At 41.4% G+C, this 17,797-nt stretch overlaps 2 protein-coding genes across 2 annotated transcripts; one reads left to right on the top strand and one right to left on the bottom strand.

The window, feature by feature from the left end:
• Nucleotides 1-290: 290 nt before the first annotated feature.
• On the bottom strand, nt 291-1,714 carry LOC133484353 (transcription factor HES-7.1-A-like). Its single transcript, XM_061786765.1, has 3 exons — nt 1,667-1,714; nt 1,446-1,541; nt 291-713 (listed from the first exon to the last, which is right to left on the bottom strand). The coding sequence occupies exons 1-3, from the start codon at nt 1,712-1,714 to the stop codon at nt 291-293; spliced, it is 567 nt and encodes a 188-aa protein (XP_061642749.1).
• Nucleotides 1,715-3,932: 2,218 nt separating this feature from the next.
• LOC133485212 (transcription factor HES-7-like) lies at nt 3,933-6,335 on the top strand. The gene is made up of 4 exons (XM_061788626.1): nt 3,933-4,338; nt 5,330-5,425; nt 5,509-5,602; nt 5,698-6,335. Exons 1-4 carry the CDS (start codon nt 4,246-4,248, stop codon nt 6,306-6,308), a joined length of 894 nt encoding a protein of 297 aa, XP_061644610.1. The 5' UTR covers nt 3,933-4,245; the 3' UTR covers nt 6,309-6,335.
• The last annotated feature ends 11,462 nt before the right edge of the window (nt 6,336-17,797 follow it).

Below are 17,797 nucleotides of genomic sequence, written 5' to 3'. Positions count from 1 at the left end.
TGGGGACGGGGATTGAACCCCGCACCTCAGAACTGTGAGGCTGACGCTCTAACCAGTCGGCCACCGTGCCGCCATTTGAATATCATTAATTATTAATAACAAAACATATAATTAAAGGTAATATATGAGCAAATGTGTTATTTCAGAAGTGTGTATTAAACTGGTAGCCCTTTGCATTAATCAGTACCCAAGAAGTAGCCCTCATTTTCAAAAAGGTTGGTGACCCCTCGTCCACTGGCATGCTACGTATCAAAAATAGAATCTAGCACTCTACTGAACGAGAGTGTTCATCACTGGGGCCAGGGCCTCCACACAGCGTCCGGACTCTGGGCGCAGGCTGTGGGGGGGGAGATCAGTTTCCCGGTGTCACAATGCTGATACTCGCCCCCCTGGCTCGGGTAAGGATGGGAGATGCTGTCTCGGAGCTGATGGTGGCTCTGATGCGGAGGATACAGAGTGTGGACGTGTGAGGACGCACTCACTGAAGGGGCCTCCGGAGACCCTTGGTTAGACGCCCGTTCATCGCTGGCTATGAAACGTCTGATCCTCTGGAGACACGACCTCATGCCTTCCCGGTGCTCGTGATCGTGCTCCCTAGGTGACAAGACCGACGTTTTTCCACGCTGACCTTTCTCCTCCTTCTTGTTCGACTTCAAGAATTGCACTACGCTCTCAAGGATTTCGGCCTTCTCCACTTTGGGGTTTGTTAACTTCTAAAAGGAAGAGGAAGAGAACCAAACAGTCAATGTCAGTCATTATCATATAAAGCAATTGTGGCATGAGTACCACTGATGGTACGCAGGCTCCCTTTAGTGGTATACATTAAAAAAAAAAATCACTGCCCAAGTACAATTCAGTTGTATTTAACTTTTAAGTTCAGTACATTTGCATTTTACCTTTAATAAAAGTTTTTTTTTTTTTTTTTTTAAATAATCATCATTTATGTAACTTCCATGTGCTACACATTTCAGTTGAGTCTTTCTTTAAGTACAGGTTTGTTTTCTTTTCATTTATTTAAGTGCTGTGTTAATGTTCAAACTACATAATGTTTCAGGGGCTTCCAATAATATCAAATATGCTTTCTAGGATTAAAAGGTCTCGTTTTTTGAGAAACACTTAGGCCTACTACTTTACTGCATTGTGTTGCTGTGGTACCTGGAGAGCCAAGTATTTATTATTTTCAAAAAATTTTTAGGTGGTACTTATTGCGTAAAAGGTTTGGGAACCACTGTTCTATACTGTACACATCAGGTTACCTATAGGGATTTCTTACCAACAAATGACGTTTTGAGGCACGACAGAGAAGCGTTTTTTCATACAAATTTTGACCGAAATAGACTGTAGTTTAGTGATGGACTACATCGCGTTCCAATTTACCTACAAGCATCATCGTACAATCGTTCAATGTGCACGTTTATGTTTACAACCCTGTTAGAAACGTTTACCTCATTGCGCGTCTGCTCCAGCATTAAAACTCTCAAGGTCTCCAAACTGCGGTTGATCCGCTCCCGTCTGCGTTTCTCCATCACAGGTTTCGACACCTTTTAAAAGAAATAAGTCATCATACATCGTTAGAATGAACAACCTATTTTTGTTGGTTTGTTTTTTTTAAAAAACAACAACATTTTTTTGTTAGTAATTAGTTCCAAATCCACATGCGGTTTACCCTTCTCATTCCGTGCCTGTGAGGCTGTGGTGAAGTTAACGCTTTCATTCCAGCTCGTATGCGTGTATTGTTCAGTCAATACAAATGGAAACAGAAGACAGTCCGATGCTTTGCACCTGGTTTGCAAGTACCGAGCTCGTTTTTGCAGGTATTGCCGCGCCCACAAGCATTTAAGAACAGAAGCGAAGGCCAGTCACATTTACATTTAATCCTCTTTGACGCATGCGTGACACGCAAGCCATCTGGAATTTTATTCATATGTAAAATAACTGCAACTGTAAAAAGTCGTTTGTCTATAAAAGTATAGACTAATGTTGTTAAAATTAAATGAAATAAAGAAAGAAAATGAAAGAAAAACACCTCAGCAGCCTGCAACATTTAACCTATACAGCATTGAGAAAATCCAGGACAAAGCAGAAAATACGCGAAAACAATTATACAATGTCACGGATGACGCATATCGGTCCTACAATTGGAAAGGCGAGGAATGAAATAAAACAAAATGAAATAAAATAACCCAAATACAACAAGGTTCATGGTGTGAAAACAAGATAGTGACAGAATATCACAAAATGAAGAGTTTACTTGTCCCGCATTGGGAAATGGAAAATCTCACAATGAGATGAAAATAACATCCATATTATTATGATAAATGTTTAGATATATACTGTGTAGTGTGTGTAACATGTAAACATGTGAAACCAGTCAATGATAGTGGAGAGGGAAACACACGCACGCACGCACGCACTCCCACTCACCCACACACCTACGCACACACACAAAGACTTTTGCTGCAGACCAAATTGCTCACTTCACACCCGAACGCATTGCAGGTGTTTGTTTTGCCTCGCAAGTTGTACTTGGTAAACAGTAGCACGAGCACACTTGTGTCCCACAACACGTGTCACGTGTTCAGACAACGTCCACATGTTGGAGGTACCATCACCATGTGTTGGTTGCAGTTTTAACTTCGTTTAGGTCTTGCTTGTCTGCGCGCGCGCGCGCGTGTGTGTCTCAGTGTGCACACTGCATATATGAGCGCCCTGATCCTGCATAATAGGCTCAAGTGTGGAGATAACACCGGGATGATCGGATCACTTGCTATCCCGCGGAGATGAAGCGCCCTTTAAGACGCACTGATACTTCCGTTTGAAATCAAAGAGGGCCGATTAGTGGAGGCCTGCAGACCTGGCTGGTTACCATGGCACCGACCCAACTGAGGACCCATCTATCTATCTATCTATCTATCTATCTATCTATCTATCTATCTATCTATCTATCTATCTATCTATCTATCTATCTATCTATCTATCTATCTATCTATCTATCTATCTATCTATCTATCGTTGCCTTGTACTTGTGACATGTATAATGTCATTAAAATCTAATCTTATGTCAACTCATCTAATTTAACGTGATTTAATATAATTCTGTCTGAGGGGAGTAGTTGTCGAAACCAAGTGAACGCGCTCCTTAAATAAAACCAATAATATGCTCGCTTGAGCCTGTGATGGAACTAATTAGTTTTTTTTTTTTTTTTTTATATTAAAGGAAAGTGCACTTTGTGGGCACCAAATGGACCATTTACTTCCAATACTGTGACTCTTGGAGTGTTTCAAGCAGTGACGTGTGTGTGTGTGTGTGTGTGTGTGTGTGTGTGTGTGTGGGAACGTGTAGTGAAGGCAACAAGTGGCCGTCTGGCTTGTGAAGTGCAAACACGAGGTATGAAGTTGACCCCGAGCAGCACACTTGACACGCGGGTGTAATCATCATCCTCTCACGTTTATATCATCTTCATCAGCAGACAAACGCCCCGCCCCACCCGTCCTCTGTTCCCATGGAAACAAACTCCATATCGTATCGTCCTTACAATATGGAAATAGCACGATCAACATAACGTCTATGGACGCGCGTGTCCCCCCCCCCCCCCCCCCCCCCCCAAAAAAAAATATAAAGGCATGTATAAACTTCATCAGGACGCAAGGAAATTCACATACGTTCACTCATTTGGTCGTGTTCATCGCGTCATGCAAAGTAGGCTACTGAAGTCTCACACATCATAAAAGCTGAGCAGTTTGTCACTTCATTTCTGTTCCCACGAGAGAGGAAGCCCTTTCCCAGACTCGCACTCCTTCGGGGGCATGGGAAGGTGAATAAGATGAATCATTCAAATCTTAATTGAATTACATTCAATGGGAATGTTATCGAGTTTTCGTTTTCATTTTTTTGGGGGTTATAATTGAATAAATAATTGAATACATCTCCATGCAATTATTTCAAAATAAATACAAGTAAATCTATTTAATTGACATACATTCAAACAAAATATTCAATTTTCTTCTTATTCTTCTTAGTATTATTATACAGCCTAATTAAGCTTGCATTACTGTGCAATATTATTTAATGTTTTCTCAAGGCGATCTCAATTTGAAAGGTGTATATTTGAATTTGTGGGAAGGAAAAGAAAAGAAAAAGTCCCACTAAAGCTATTAAGTGTGAGGTGTGGTCACGGAAAGGTGGTAGCCAATCAGAGGCGACCTGTGGGGGCCTATTTATGGACCCCTCGTACCATCATCACCATGTTCTTCACTGCAGCAGCTCTCACGTTGGGACCCAACATGACCAGGAACTTTGAAAAAACGCTCGAGGAGGATACCAAGAGCAGAAAAAGGGTGAGATTTCCATGTAATCATTTTGCTCCACTATAGCTTTGAACCTGATTTACTGCAGAAAGTTTCCTATAACTCTTTAATATACAATATATAGTGGAGTGCCAGGTTGGAGGGAATACACATTTTGACTGTTAGTCCATTTCATTCTGTTTTCAGTTGTTTCAAGCATAAACAGTGATTGTTTCATGTCACATTTTAAGCCAATCATCTTTCTTTCTTTTCTGTTTGTTTGTTTTTCAAACAATTCTCCCCTCCCCCCCCCCCCCCCCATGACTATGAAAATCAAATATGGCAACATTGTTGTCAACCTAAAGGGGAAAAAAAAGTTGTTTTCTAATTTTCTCGGGCTCAGCTGTGGGCCCTCAGAATCTCTTTTCTCCTCCTCATGTGGGCCCATCTTAATAGAATAGAGGAGATAATATATAACCTGCATGAAATCTGTTCGTCATTGTGGCGATGCGTGTCTCTATGAAGGAAAAAAAAAACAAAAAAAACTTTTTGTCATATATTAAAACTGTCTGTATGACCTGCCAGTGGAATATTATTAAAATGATCTTTTGAGAAATCATGCACGTCTCGAGCATGTTCATGTTCGTGACGGGTGTGGCTTTGGTCAGAATCACGCGGGGGTGTAGTAAGGCTACATTCAAATCTTGCTAGCAGTTTGAAAAGTGAAAACTCCATGTCTCCAATATTGGAAACAGCTATCTGCCTTTAATAACCCCAATAATAAAAATATTTTCACATGAACATCAGACAATGTCAGTCCAAATTGTGCACTGTCCTCTTTGTAAAGACTGATACAGCTGCTTAGTTTGCTTATGCCTCAGGCAGGTCCTGATTAGATTGTACTAACGGTTCTGTAGAGGTGACTTATGTAGTGGCTAATCAGGACTTTCAGCAAGCTTATAATGTGCTGCATCATTTGGTCATTTTGTAAAGAGAAACTTCCACCACATCCTCATGTGGTGCTGTCGATTTCTCTTTTTAGATTCTCAAACCGGCTGTGGAAAAGAAGAGAAGAGATCGCATAAACAAAAGCCTTGCAGAGCTCAGAAGCTTGTTGTTGACTAATACAGCTGATCCGGTGAGTTGTCTTTACGCTAAAATAAAATGCTCCCAGATAGCATTTATTGGTGGGAATCGTATTGAAAACATTATCACCAACAGCGTTTGCAGAATCCCAAAATTGAGAAAGCAGAAATTTTGGACTTGACTGTGGAGTACCTTCACAAATGGACAAATGGCAAGAAACTAAGCAATGGTTAGTCACATAATGCGCTTCATCATCTAGTGAGTCATGTTCATGTCAACTTGTGCAACACTTAATGAGGGCACCAATCCCTCTGTATCCACCAGATGCTCTCAGTGGTGTGGTAAGTCTCCATCCGAGCGGCCCTCCTCGCTTAACCCTTGAGGGTGCAGGTTTTCAGCAGTGTGTGTCGCAAATGGCCAGCTACATGCACAAGATGCCGGCGCTGCAGCAAGCCGGCTTCATGGAGGGACTGAAGCACCACGCGGAGAGGCGGCAGGCCAGACAGCCGCCATCTTTAATAAAGTCCCTAGCGAGACTCACGGATGCGGCGTCGGCGGAGGCCATTTGCACATCTGAGAGTCAAGAAGACTCCCACAACTTCGTGCTCTTCTCGCATTCGCCGCCTCAGCCTCACGCTTGCTCCACACCGCTCCACTCCCCTCCCACCTCCCCCTGGTTCTCCACATTTGCTTCCTCCTCTCCTCCTTTCCCCTCGTTCGCCTGTCACTTCTCCTTCCCGCCCAGCCTGTCACCTCCGTCGGCCAACACCTCTTTCTCCACGCTCCCTGCCCACGTGACTTCCTCCTCGCCCACACTTGCTCACCAGGCAGGTCCCCCCGTCTTCCACTACCCCTCTGTCACCTCCCTGAGGTCTCCTCCACACCCCACACAGTCACAGAGGTCATCCTCACTCACGTGGAGACCCTGGTTCTGAAGTGTGGTGCCCTCTAGTGATGGATGACTGGCGATCTATCATGCTTGCAATGGACAATCTACTGTACAACTATATATGAAATGGCATCTGTCTTGTAATTCCCTTGTAAATAAATCTTGTGATGAACTTGTTTTTGTTCTTCTATTAAAATGGTATGACATAAGTTATCTGTGAATAAGCCTCTTCCAGATATCATGTGAAAGCTGCAGTGTCCCTCATCTGAAAATGTTACATTGTTCAATACTCAATCAGGTTTTATTGTGTTTTCACAACGAGTATTTATATTAAATATTAAAAGGACTCGCTTATGGTTAAAGTTCAGTCCGATGACATTGCGAAACAACTTTGACAATGATAACTGCATATTCAAATTTACAACTGTTTTACTCTAAAAAGGTCGCTAAAATTCATGAGGTGTTTTATGGGCCAAAAATAAAATTTACTTCACACTGACAAAAAACAACCAACTTCTGCATTTGGCAAAAGAGGACGATGCACTTCCTGCCGACTCAAGTAACTGGTGGGGCCCTAAACATAGCTGATGTTTGGACTTGGTTTGTGTTTACATACAGCAAATCATGTAGGTCTAAATAAATGATAGTTCGTTAGCCTAATAGCACAATTACCCAAATCATTTTTGAACCTTTTCATAAAACAAGAAAAGACACAACAAATTTAACAAACAAGAGTACAGTCGTCTCGATTCAACCTTTTCCAGATATAACATCAGCTTCTACGCAAACAGAATTATTATTTTTTTTTTAGCAAGCACATTGGTATATATATATATATATATATATATATTTATTTATTTTGTAATTTTCTTTATTGATATTATCTATTGTGACAGCAAGTTAAAAATGATTTAGGCAAATATGCCGATTGGCTCTGCCATGCAATAAGTTTCCCCTGTAATTTTTATGGGTGAGTGTTTGAATTTATTTTGTACATGTGAGAGGTAAATTTTATTTTTGGCCTACATCCCAACTCATTAAAAACACTGGACTCTTAAGTTTTGCAGTTTTGCTGCCAATATACACATTTTTAAATAGATACAGTCTCATGGAAAAGTAATGGCCCCCTTCTCAAATTCTTATATTTTTGCAAAGTTTTATCACTTTAATGTTTAAGATCATCACATAAAAGTAAATATCAGACAAATATAACCCAAGTAAACAGACCGTTTTTAAATTGTGATTTTATTTATTCGGGAGAACAAAACGATTCAAAGCTAGGTGGCCCTGTGTGGAAAAAGTAATGAATTAAGTCATGAATTAACTGTGGCTAATCACATTTTTTGGAAAGCTGAATTAATTTTCGCTGCCCACACCCAAACCTGATTACCTCCAGACTTGTTCAATCAAGAAATTACTTAAATAGATTAATATAACCTGTTTGACAAAATTAACTCGGCCAAAAGATTTCGCCCGCAGTCAAATGAGATAGGCGCCAGCAATTAAAAACATTTCTTACAATCGCTAAAATTCACCACCTTACAATGCTCTACTAGTTTGTAACTACTGACAAAATATTTGACAGAATTGACAGATAACCATATCATCACCATCATCATCAGCATCATCATCATCATCATCAGTAGCAGCAGCAACAGCCTCATGCAATACCATGGTTACTGAAATTACTACTGTACATGTACTGTATTTAGACGCTCCCCATGTGTGAAGAAAAACTTGGCCAAAACTGTTTGGCATTTCACTGTGGGCCAGCAGAGGACAGCACTGACACATTTTAGTTGCACAGTAGCGGTGCTGAGCTTCAACCTTCATTGGCTTCTTACCATCCATCCATCCATCCATCCATCCGTCCATTATCTGTACAGTTTATCCTCACTAGGTTCGCGAGTATTTTGGAGGGTATCCTAACTGACTTTGGGCAGGCAGGGTAAAACCTGGAGTGGTCGCTAGCCAATCACGGGACACCAGAAGACAAACAACAATTCATACTCACATTCACACCTATGGACAAATTAAAGTTTTCATTAACCTACCATTCATGTTTTGGAATGTGGGAGCAAACTGGAGTACCAAAGAAAAAACACGTAAGGCCAGAGCCCGGATTCAAACACTCGACCTCAGAATTGTGAGGCAAATGTGTTAACCACTATACACTGTGTCACAGCTTCTTATCGTAAGATTAATAATAAAAGTGGTGTTCACTTTAGCTTAACTGGATATGTATTTTGTAGTTTCATCAGTGATAAGACATCATCATTCTTCTGTCGTTTTATTTCCCACTACGATGTGAATTCTCCTAACACTCTTATCTGATGATGATCAGGTTTCTAGAACAAACATGAAATAGTTCTTTCAGTCGACAAGAGGGTGTGACTTGAAAAAAAAAGAGAATTAATCACATGACAGAACATGTACATTGGATAATGGTTATTTTTCCCCCCTCTTTGCGCAGAAGAATCTCCTCTGTGTGAGCCCCATTAGTTATGAGGCGGCCATTGTTCTTTGTCAGCCAAATGAGAGGGCTTGCACATCATTGAGCAGCTTGACTCTCCGCTGCGCCTCATCACATGTTTAGAGCGTACGAAAGCGGAGAAGGTTGCCCACACTGTGAAGGATGCTTTCCGCAGGCACGGCACACATAATTAATAGGGAAAAGGGGAAAGAGATCACCCTTTGGAGTGACCTGACAATGGCAGGAAAACTCCCTGGCATTTTCTCCTGACATACTGATTAGAGCTGATCCTGTTACTGCCTCTAATTACCGTTTTGTTTGCCGTGAATGTGCCTCTGCATTCCTGATTGGGAGAAAACTTGAGATGCGGTGGAACAGTGGAGATGTCATGTGGCGGAACAGTGGCGATGTCATGTGGCCAAACAGTGGCGATGTCATGCGGCCTACTGAAGATGTATGAATTTCATCGACTTGTGGATTGTACAAATGCAAACACTGATCTGCACTGGTGAAAAGTAAAGAAGTACCCACTTCAGTAGATTTTTTGGGTAGCGGTACTTTGCTTGAGTATTGACTTTTCTGACAACTTTTTCCCTTTACTCCCTATACACTTCAAACAGATATAGCTGAAACCATGTATACATACACTGTACTAAAAAACATAGATCCCCCCCCCCCCCCTCATTGTCTGACATGAAATCAGACTAAATTGTTCCTGTTTTAGTTCAGTTAGCATTACCAAAATTAATCCATCCATCCATTTTCTTTACTGCTTAGACTCACTAGGGTCACGGGCTGCTGGAGCCTATCCCATCTATCTTCAGGCAGCAGGCGGGGTAGACCCTGAACCGGTCAGCAGCCAATCACAGGGCACATAGAAACAAGCAACCATTCGCACTCACATTCTCACCTACGGGCAATTTAGAGTCTTCAATCAACCTACCACACATGTTTTTGGGATGTGGGAGGAAACCGGAGTTTCCTGGAAAAAAAACCACCCAGGCACAAGGAGAACTCCACACAGGCGGGGCCGGGATTTGAACTTGTCCCCAGAACTGTGAGGCAGATGTGCTAACCAGTCGACCACTGTGCCGGCCCAAAATTAATCCTATTTGCTAAATGCCACAGTAATGATAATTATTTTTAAGCCAATTTTTCATTACTTTCTTCAAAGTCAGAAGTTTACAGTACATACATTTAATTAGTATTTAGTACCATTGTCTTTAAACTGCATGACTTGGGTCAAACATTTTGTAACTGAGGCAAATTTGTAGGCCCCCTTGCTCATACATGCCTTTTCAAGTCTGACCATACATTTTCAATAGGATTGAAATTAGGATTTTGTGATGGCCACTCCAAAACATTGACTTTGTTATCCTTAAAACACTTTGTAGCCAGGTTGGCAGTCTGCTTTGGGTCATTGAACCATTTGCGCCCAAGCTTTAACTTCCTAGCTGATGACTCGAGATGTTGCTTCAGTATTTCCACATAATGTTCTTTCCTCATGATGCCAGCTATTGTGAAGTGCACCAGTCCCTCCTGTTGAAAAAACACCCCTCAACAGGTTGCTGCCACACTCGTATTTCAAAGTTGGGATGGTATTCTCTGGCTTGCAGGCTTCCCTCATTTTCCTCCAAACATAATGATGCTCATTATGGCCAAACAGTTCAATTTTAGTTTTGCCAGGCCAGAGGTTGAAGAAGCCATCTATGTCAAACTAGAAGAGCCATTTCAAGAGGGGGAGGTTTGAGAAATCCTCCCTCGTCTGCATATACTGTAACAACGTCCTGACATCTCTCCCTCCAAAGGTCACCTCATTTAACGACAAGAGTGGCCCTAACGAGGTGTTTTGCAACAAGACATGTCAACGACAACAGAAAAACAGAACAGTCCAGTTCGAGTTCAATGCCCTTTGAATGAAATGACCTGGATGAGGTGGATTAGTATGCAAAAAAATGGCCATTTCACCAACCACACCGGGCAACAAAAGCAACTGATTGTTGACCACCCCAAAGAAACACACCTATCGAGGTAGAAATAGGAAGAATCCACACCTAAAATTTGAGAACTGAAGAAGCCGTTAAAGGTAAAAAGTCTTCAACAAACAAGAACAGTCCAGTTGCCTTGATTGAACCTTTGCAGATTATCATTAGCTAAATTTGTTTATCCTTCCACAAAGTTAGCAAAGCTTTGGGAGCATATCGTTCTGATAGCGTGTCCAGTGATTTATTAATTTTTATTTGTATTTTACTTAAATACAGTTTAAGGTCTGCTTCTACTTTTACCAGTCTTTTTTTACACATGTATCTGTACATATAAGTTCAGAGTGTGAGTACTTTTGCCACCTCTACTGATATGAGTCAAGTCCTGTACTTTTCAAAAGCCCACCAAGAACGTCACTTTCACTGAAAATCTACCAAGTGGATGAAATGAATCCGTAATCTTACAAAAACCCAAACAGCTCGAGTTGTTTTTATGACGTCAATGATTACATTTACATTCAATAATACAAAATGTTCTGGTGGGGTTTCTCTTCCTCATTCCACAGCTCTTAAACAGTTTGAAGCTAGTCCAAAAGCAGAGGATTATTTTACACAGAAGAGAGCCCTAACCATTTTTTTGCCAGTTAAAAAAAAAAGTGTACAATTTCCAGAATTCTTTTCATTTAATTACTTTACCTGAACAACTGCACAGACTGCAGTCTAATACTTTTGTCTTGAAAATACTTTTCTTGCCAGTGACAATAAATATTGAATGATTAAAAGCATAGCCTACCATCTGTCAAATGTGACCCTTACAATTACATTTGTCAAAATGACCAATAAAACGAGCACTTAATGGTTTTATCAGTTGTGTATTTAAACAGGCGTGACGTCACATTCTTTTGCAGTGGAGTCATTTTGGCCATGGACAAACAGCTTTTCTTCTTCTTCTTTTTCTTCTTCTTCTTCTTCTTCTTCTTCTTCTTTAACTCAGTAAGTCATATTAAAGATCTGCTGGAGACTCAGTCAGCATCATTGCACCAGCAGAGGAGGACCGCACTCATATCACGTGTCAATGCTCAAGAATGTAGATCTGTCAATAAGCACAGCTAAATATCATTTTTCCTTCCTTTCATTTCTCTCTCTTTGCCAGGCGACTTTGAAGTAAATAGTGAAAGGATACCAGACTGTAGCAAATTACCTGCAGACTGAAACATTTTTGACATAAGTCCTGAAAGAAGGGGTGAGCCACTTTTCCCGTCGGCCCCTTTGGCGTTTTTAATCTGGGGCTGAGGGAGACAGCGGCGCTGACAGAATGATGGGGCAGCTGGACGTGCTTCCAGGCCGCCAGTAATGGTCCAGAGAGAAGTCAGGAAAAGGGCCACTGCAGACATCTCAGCACCGAGCCAACAACTCAACAGCAGACCTGAGGAGTGGTCAGAGGGACACATCTTCTCGGGGAGGCTCAGTACAAATCTGAATTAATCACTTTGTATGGCTCTCATCTTGGATTGTAGATCTATTTAAAATCCAGTGAGGAAGTGATGGCAAAATCGGGGCCTTATCAATATGGCATTTTGATAGCGATTGTTTCAGATAAAAAAGGAAAGGGATACAATATGAGTCATTACATTATTTGTAAAGAAACGTTCATATTATATTAGAGATGTTTAACACTTTGGGATCTGTTAACTGTTTTGCTTTTCCACAATGAGGAATGCTTGATTGTTTCTTCACTCATTAACTTACATTTAGGCAACAGGTGAAACTTGGATCTCGGCTCAGGCCTTCCTGTGTGGAGCTTGCATGTTTCGAAGTGCCTCTTTATATTTTGACCATTTCATTGATGAAATGTTATCATTGCATATTAGACACACCGCAGAACCACAAAGAATTCCTCTGTCAATTTGTGCTGAAATATACGGTCCTCCACATCTTTGTCAAAAGGGTTTGCTCTCCAGAATCAGTTAGCTGACTATTCGATTAAAAGGAAACCAACAAGTTTACTCCTTGACCTCACAACGACCCGGATAGGCTACTGCATTATGCAATAAAAACAGAGTCTGACCCTACTGTACCTGGAAGGACAGCTGCCATTGGCTCCAGCCACCCACATTGCGGTAGAAAATGGATGGATGAATTAAAATGCTTGAGAATGTACCCAAAGCAACAACAACAACAACAACAAAAACATGGAAGCATGGGTAGATCATCCAGGTCACTACACCACTAGGTGCTGCCCATAATAATAATAATAGTAACAATAATAATGAATAATAATTGCCCTGCGATTGGCTGGCAACCAGTTCAGGGTGTACCCCGCCTCCTGCCCGATGATAGCTGGGATAGGCTCCAGCACGCCCGCGACCCGAGTGAGGAGAAGCGGCTCAGAAAATGGATGGATGGATGGATGGATGAATAATAATATAAGAAGAAAATTAGTGAAATATTCAGTAGAGGAATTAGTTCCAATGTCATTCCTAACAATTTTTTTTTGAATTTTCCTAATTAGGCTCACGAATGTAGAAATTTCCCTTAGATATGCTGTGGATTTGGTATTTTAGTAATCGATCCAAAAAGGAAATTTGGGCAGCATAGTGCTTCTATTTCTTTGCTGCAGATTTGAACCCAATTTGTGGAAAAAAAAACACTGCATGCGCAGCCTTCTGCCAAGGCCAAAGTATCTGAATCGTGTTTGTTTGGTTGGTTCAGTTGAAAATGCATAATGTGCAGGGATGATCCTGGATGTGGTTGGTCACTGTCACAACAACTGCGCCTGTGCCTTTGAAGGAGTTGTTGCCAAATTGGTGACGTCAGGAACATGGTCAGTTCGTCTGTGATCCTCAGGATGAGTCTTCTCATTTTCTATTTGTGTGTTTGACTGTTTGAACTGTACAATAAACGGCTGCATCGGCAACTGTGAGTCTTTCTTTTTTTGTCACCTCACTCGAGCAGTGGCGTATTTGAAGCTTCTCATAACTCGAAAAATTTTGGGCCACTCGTAAATCAAGGTACCACTGTCCTTGAAAGCATCACTAAAGTTAATGATGACAGTGTGAACGTATTTGCAGAATTTAAGTGGTAATATGTGTGACTTACTGTACATCAGAGCACCCAACATCTCTTTAATGGTGGATTACATTTCTAAAGAACAGAAACTGCGAGTCCAATTAAAATCAAAGAACTTGACTGTCACACACTCAGAGCAGACAGGAAGTAACCTGAGCCAAGCACGAGGGAGTCAAATGGGACATAGCTTGCTTTTGAACGATGACATTTGACATAAGGTGCTTTTGACTCATGCATCAGTGCTCTTCACTATCAGCGGCTTCTATCACGTTGGTCCAATGGTTTGTCTTCCTCCTGCTCTGTTTTACAAGTCATTTTTTTGCCCAAGATGATGAACAATGGCTGCCTTTTCAGAGATCCTATAACATTTTCCTCCGGAGGGAGTATTGCCATTGGCTTTCAGCAATTCTAATCGTTCCCACGCTGATTAGATATACCTTTTAAAGGTATTAATAATGAGCCAATTTGAATTTGTGGCGATACTCATCCTTTCACTTTGGCAATTGATTTCCCGGTTCCCTCTGTCCCGTGAGAGAGTGTTAAGGTTCTGGAGCTGTTCATTTTTGGAAAGTACTTCCTCCTCAGCCTCTGTGACCCTGCCCACCCTCCCCCAATGGGTGGGCTGTGACCCTGCTAGCCTGCAGCCACTGCAGGTTGCAAGCGCTCACCCTGAAACGTTTGCATGTACTTCAGTACACTTTGTGCTCTTTGCCCTCTTTCAAAATGCACTCAGAACCTATGGGCCACAGGTCAGTAGACCAATCAGAGGCGGCCGATAAAAATAGTGAGTGATTCACAGGTCATCTAAAAATACCAGCTTCTGTCCGTTCTCATTTAGAAACGACTTAATTTTGAGGGCAGCCTTATGGGAACGTCTGCCCGCATGTCACCAGAAACAAGTGTGTGTTTGCAGAAAAAGGAGGCTTAGTGATGTAGATGTCCCTTTCCTCACATGTAACCTCATACTGCTGAGAAAATGTCAGAGTGCACAAGAAAAAAGAGAGTGCGGCCATCAGATTCTCCAGGGCCTTAAGGGGCCCCATGGCCTGACAAATAGAGCAGTCTGTCCTTATCTCTGCCATGGAAGAATTCCATCGCGACCGTGGTTGCGGCAGCATCTCAAGACATGCGCTTTTTGAATAATGCAGCTCACACCTAGTCTAAAATTAGTCTCATTTAAAATGTGTTTTTTGGTCCTTGTGTGGCTCCTATTACAATAGCACTATATTTAACAGTGCAGAGGAACATGATCAAAGATGACAGGTACTTTTACGTGCAATGCTTCAAAATATACCACCCCATCCCCCAGAGAATGAGCTAAAAATGACAAGCCTGCAATTGAAGTTATTTGTGGAATTTGAGCTCAGGCATTACAAGAATGGAAAATATATAATATATAAATGTTTTTTTTTTTTTTTTTAAATTGCCGTGTCAAAAGCAGCAGCCTGTCATCGCTTCTGCAGATGAACTGAGTCTTGGCTAGCTGGGGTTTCCCACCGCAACACCTGCATCCATGCAGGAACAAGTGGTGAACAGGAGCTACAGTAAAAGAGGAAATTACATAGTGTCACTGCCAAATACCTTCAACATTTATTGAGCTGGGAGGACGATACATAAACAGTTGTGTTAGTACGAGCCCTACTTTGGTCAGCTATTAATGTTGACTGATTGCAGTCGGCTGCATAGCTTGGCCCCAAGAAGATAAATCTCACTGACTTTGATTCAGCGGCTGACTTTTTGCTTTCGCATTGTGTCTCAACAATGTGCTCTCGCATTGTGTCTCAACAAAAGGATGATGGATGTATGGCTCATAAAATAAAGGAAACACATAATCATCACAGTGTTTCTCCAAGTCAGTCTTGCCTCCGGGATATCAACCTGCAGTTGATGGTTGTGAATCATTTGCACCTGCTGTTTTTCCTTTCTCCAATGAACTCACCTGCCGCCCACACAAGTTGCTCAGGTAATGCAACTCCCCTGGGATGGCGCATCCATACGTGCCATGAGCAGGTTTCTCTGCTGGCTCAATAGTAGAGATTGACTATAATGAATGTAATCTTTCATATCAGGAATATCACGATAATTATGACTTGGTACCACAGTGGACCGTTGGTTAGCACCTTTGTCTCACAGTTCGAAGGTTGGGGGTTCGAATCCGGGCTCCCGCTCCAACATTTAAAAAAAGATGCATCTGTGGTTACCTGAAGACACAAAATTGTCCGTAGGTATGAATGTGAGTGTGAATGGTTGTTTGTCTGTATGTGCCCTGTGATTGGCTGTTGACCATACGAGGGTGGAGCTCGCCTCTCGCTCAAAGTCAGCTGGGATAGGCTCCAGCAATTTACGAATTTTTCCCTTCCCTCGGGATCACAATCAGCACAGGCCTGATTGTCCGTTTTCTCTAAAAGATTATCATGACTTATTATACTGTGGTGTGGAATGTGTGAGTGAGTTTTCCTCCCCAATCTGCTTAGAAAACAGTTGGTGCTGGCAATCGCTTTCCCTAATTGGCGCAAGTGTTTTATCCAGTTGTTTGCCGTTCCTGCTTGAGGATTGAAGTAGAATTGGAACAACTAATCCATTAATTGACAAATAATCGATCATCAGATTAATTGACGATTTTGATAATTGATTAATTGCCTAAATCCTATGTTTAATTTAAACTTGTACAAATTTCAGCCTCTCAACAGTGAATATTCTCTGATTGCTGTAGTCCTTCATGAAAGCAGACTGATTAACTTTGGTGTGTACTTTGGAAAGCCATGATCAACATTTTCCCCTATTTTCTGATGTTATGGACCAAAGCAGTTACTGAATCATAATCAATTCATGGAAAAAAATAAGAGGTAGTTGAATCTATTACAGAAATAATGGCCATTTGACGCCTTAGTATGAATAACCTGTAATTGACATGTAGTTGAACCTGAAGCAGCCTCAGAAGTATATATCATACTAGTAGCCCTTTGCATTAAAAGTACAGTAGCTCTCGGTTTGAAAAGGTTTGGTGAGTACAGCTCTTGTGTGATATTGCTTAGTTGGTGTGTTTAATCTTTAAACAATACCAAACAAACAATAACCATCAGTTAATCAACAGTATTTGGGAAAACATTTGCAAACTTTAAACTTTAAATGCAAAATCAATTTGTATCCGATTATTCGATTAACCACTCGAATAATCGATTCTAAAAATATTCGCAATAGTGACAGCCCTCGACTGAAGTCAGGAAGATGTGGACAGGAGAGACTCTGCTGGTGGGTTCTCACATTCTTTAATGTTTATGTGGAAAATGCACACAATAGAGGTTGGACAACTAGAGAATTTTTGTAGTCCACCCTAACGTAATGAAGGTTGAGTCGAATTAATTGATGACGTCATTCAAATTTTATCAGTGATATCATTAATATTTTTTTTTGGAGCACAGTACAGATGACCCCAACCTTTTCGGAACCACGACCAGTTTCATATAAGGACATACGTACGTATGTATTTCGAAAGCATAGAACAATGAAAAACAAAATATTCAAAATACAACTCACCATTACGCTGAATGTCGATGTAATGGGAGCACTAAGCGTGTTTTTTTTTTCTGAGCTGGCCAGCCTCATCTTGTACTGTAAAGTGGACTCGTTGAGTCGTCGACTAACGCCTAGCTCACAACTAGTTACACTTAGGATGAGGCGACAGTCAAACCAGCTAGTGGCGGACCTGGAAGGAAATCCCTCAGTAGACCATCCATCGTCTCGTCAGCAGCATGTCCAGATACTGTAGCGAGTGCATATGTTTGCATGGAGGCCATACACACTAGTGAGCCGTATTACGAGGTGTCTTGGGGAAATTCACAGAAGTTGGATTAGCCTGTGATGAATTCCACTTTTTTCCCCTGTATTCAGTCTTTAAGGGATTAATGATTAGGGTTTACACTGATTCTTATTATGTTATGCATCCATTTTCTTTACCTCTTATCCTCACTAGGGTCGCGGGCTGCTGGAGCCTATCCCAGCAATCTTCGG

The sequence above is a fragment of the Phyllopteryx taeniolatus genome, chromosome 10 (genome assembly GCF_024500385.1).
Source record: "Phyllopteryx taeniolatus isolate TA_2022b chromosome 10, UOR_Ptae_1.2, whole genome shotgun sequence".
In the NCBI taxonomy this organism is placed as follows: Eukaryota; Metazoa; Chordata; class Actinopteri; order Syngnathiformes; family Syngnathidae; genus Phyllopteryx; species Phyllopteryx taeniolatus.
Note: the sequence above shows the minus strand (reverse complement) of the source record. Positions and strands in the feature narration are given on the sequence as shown.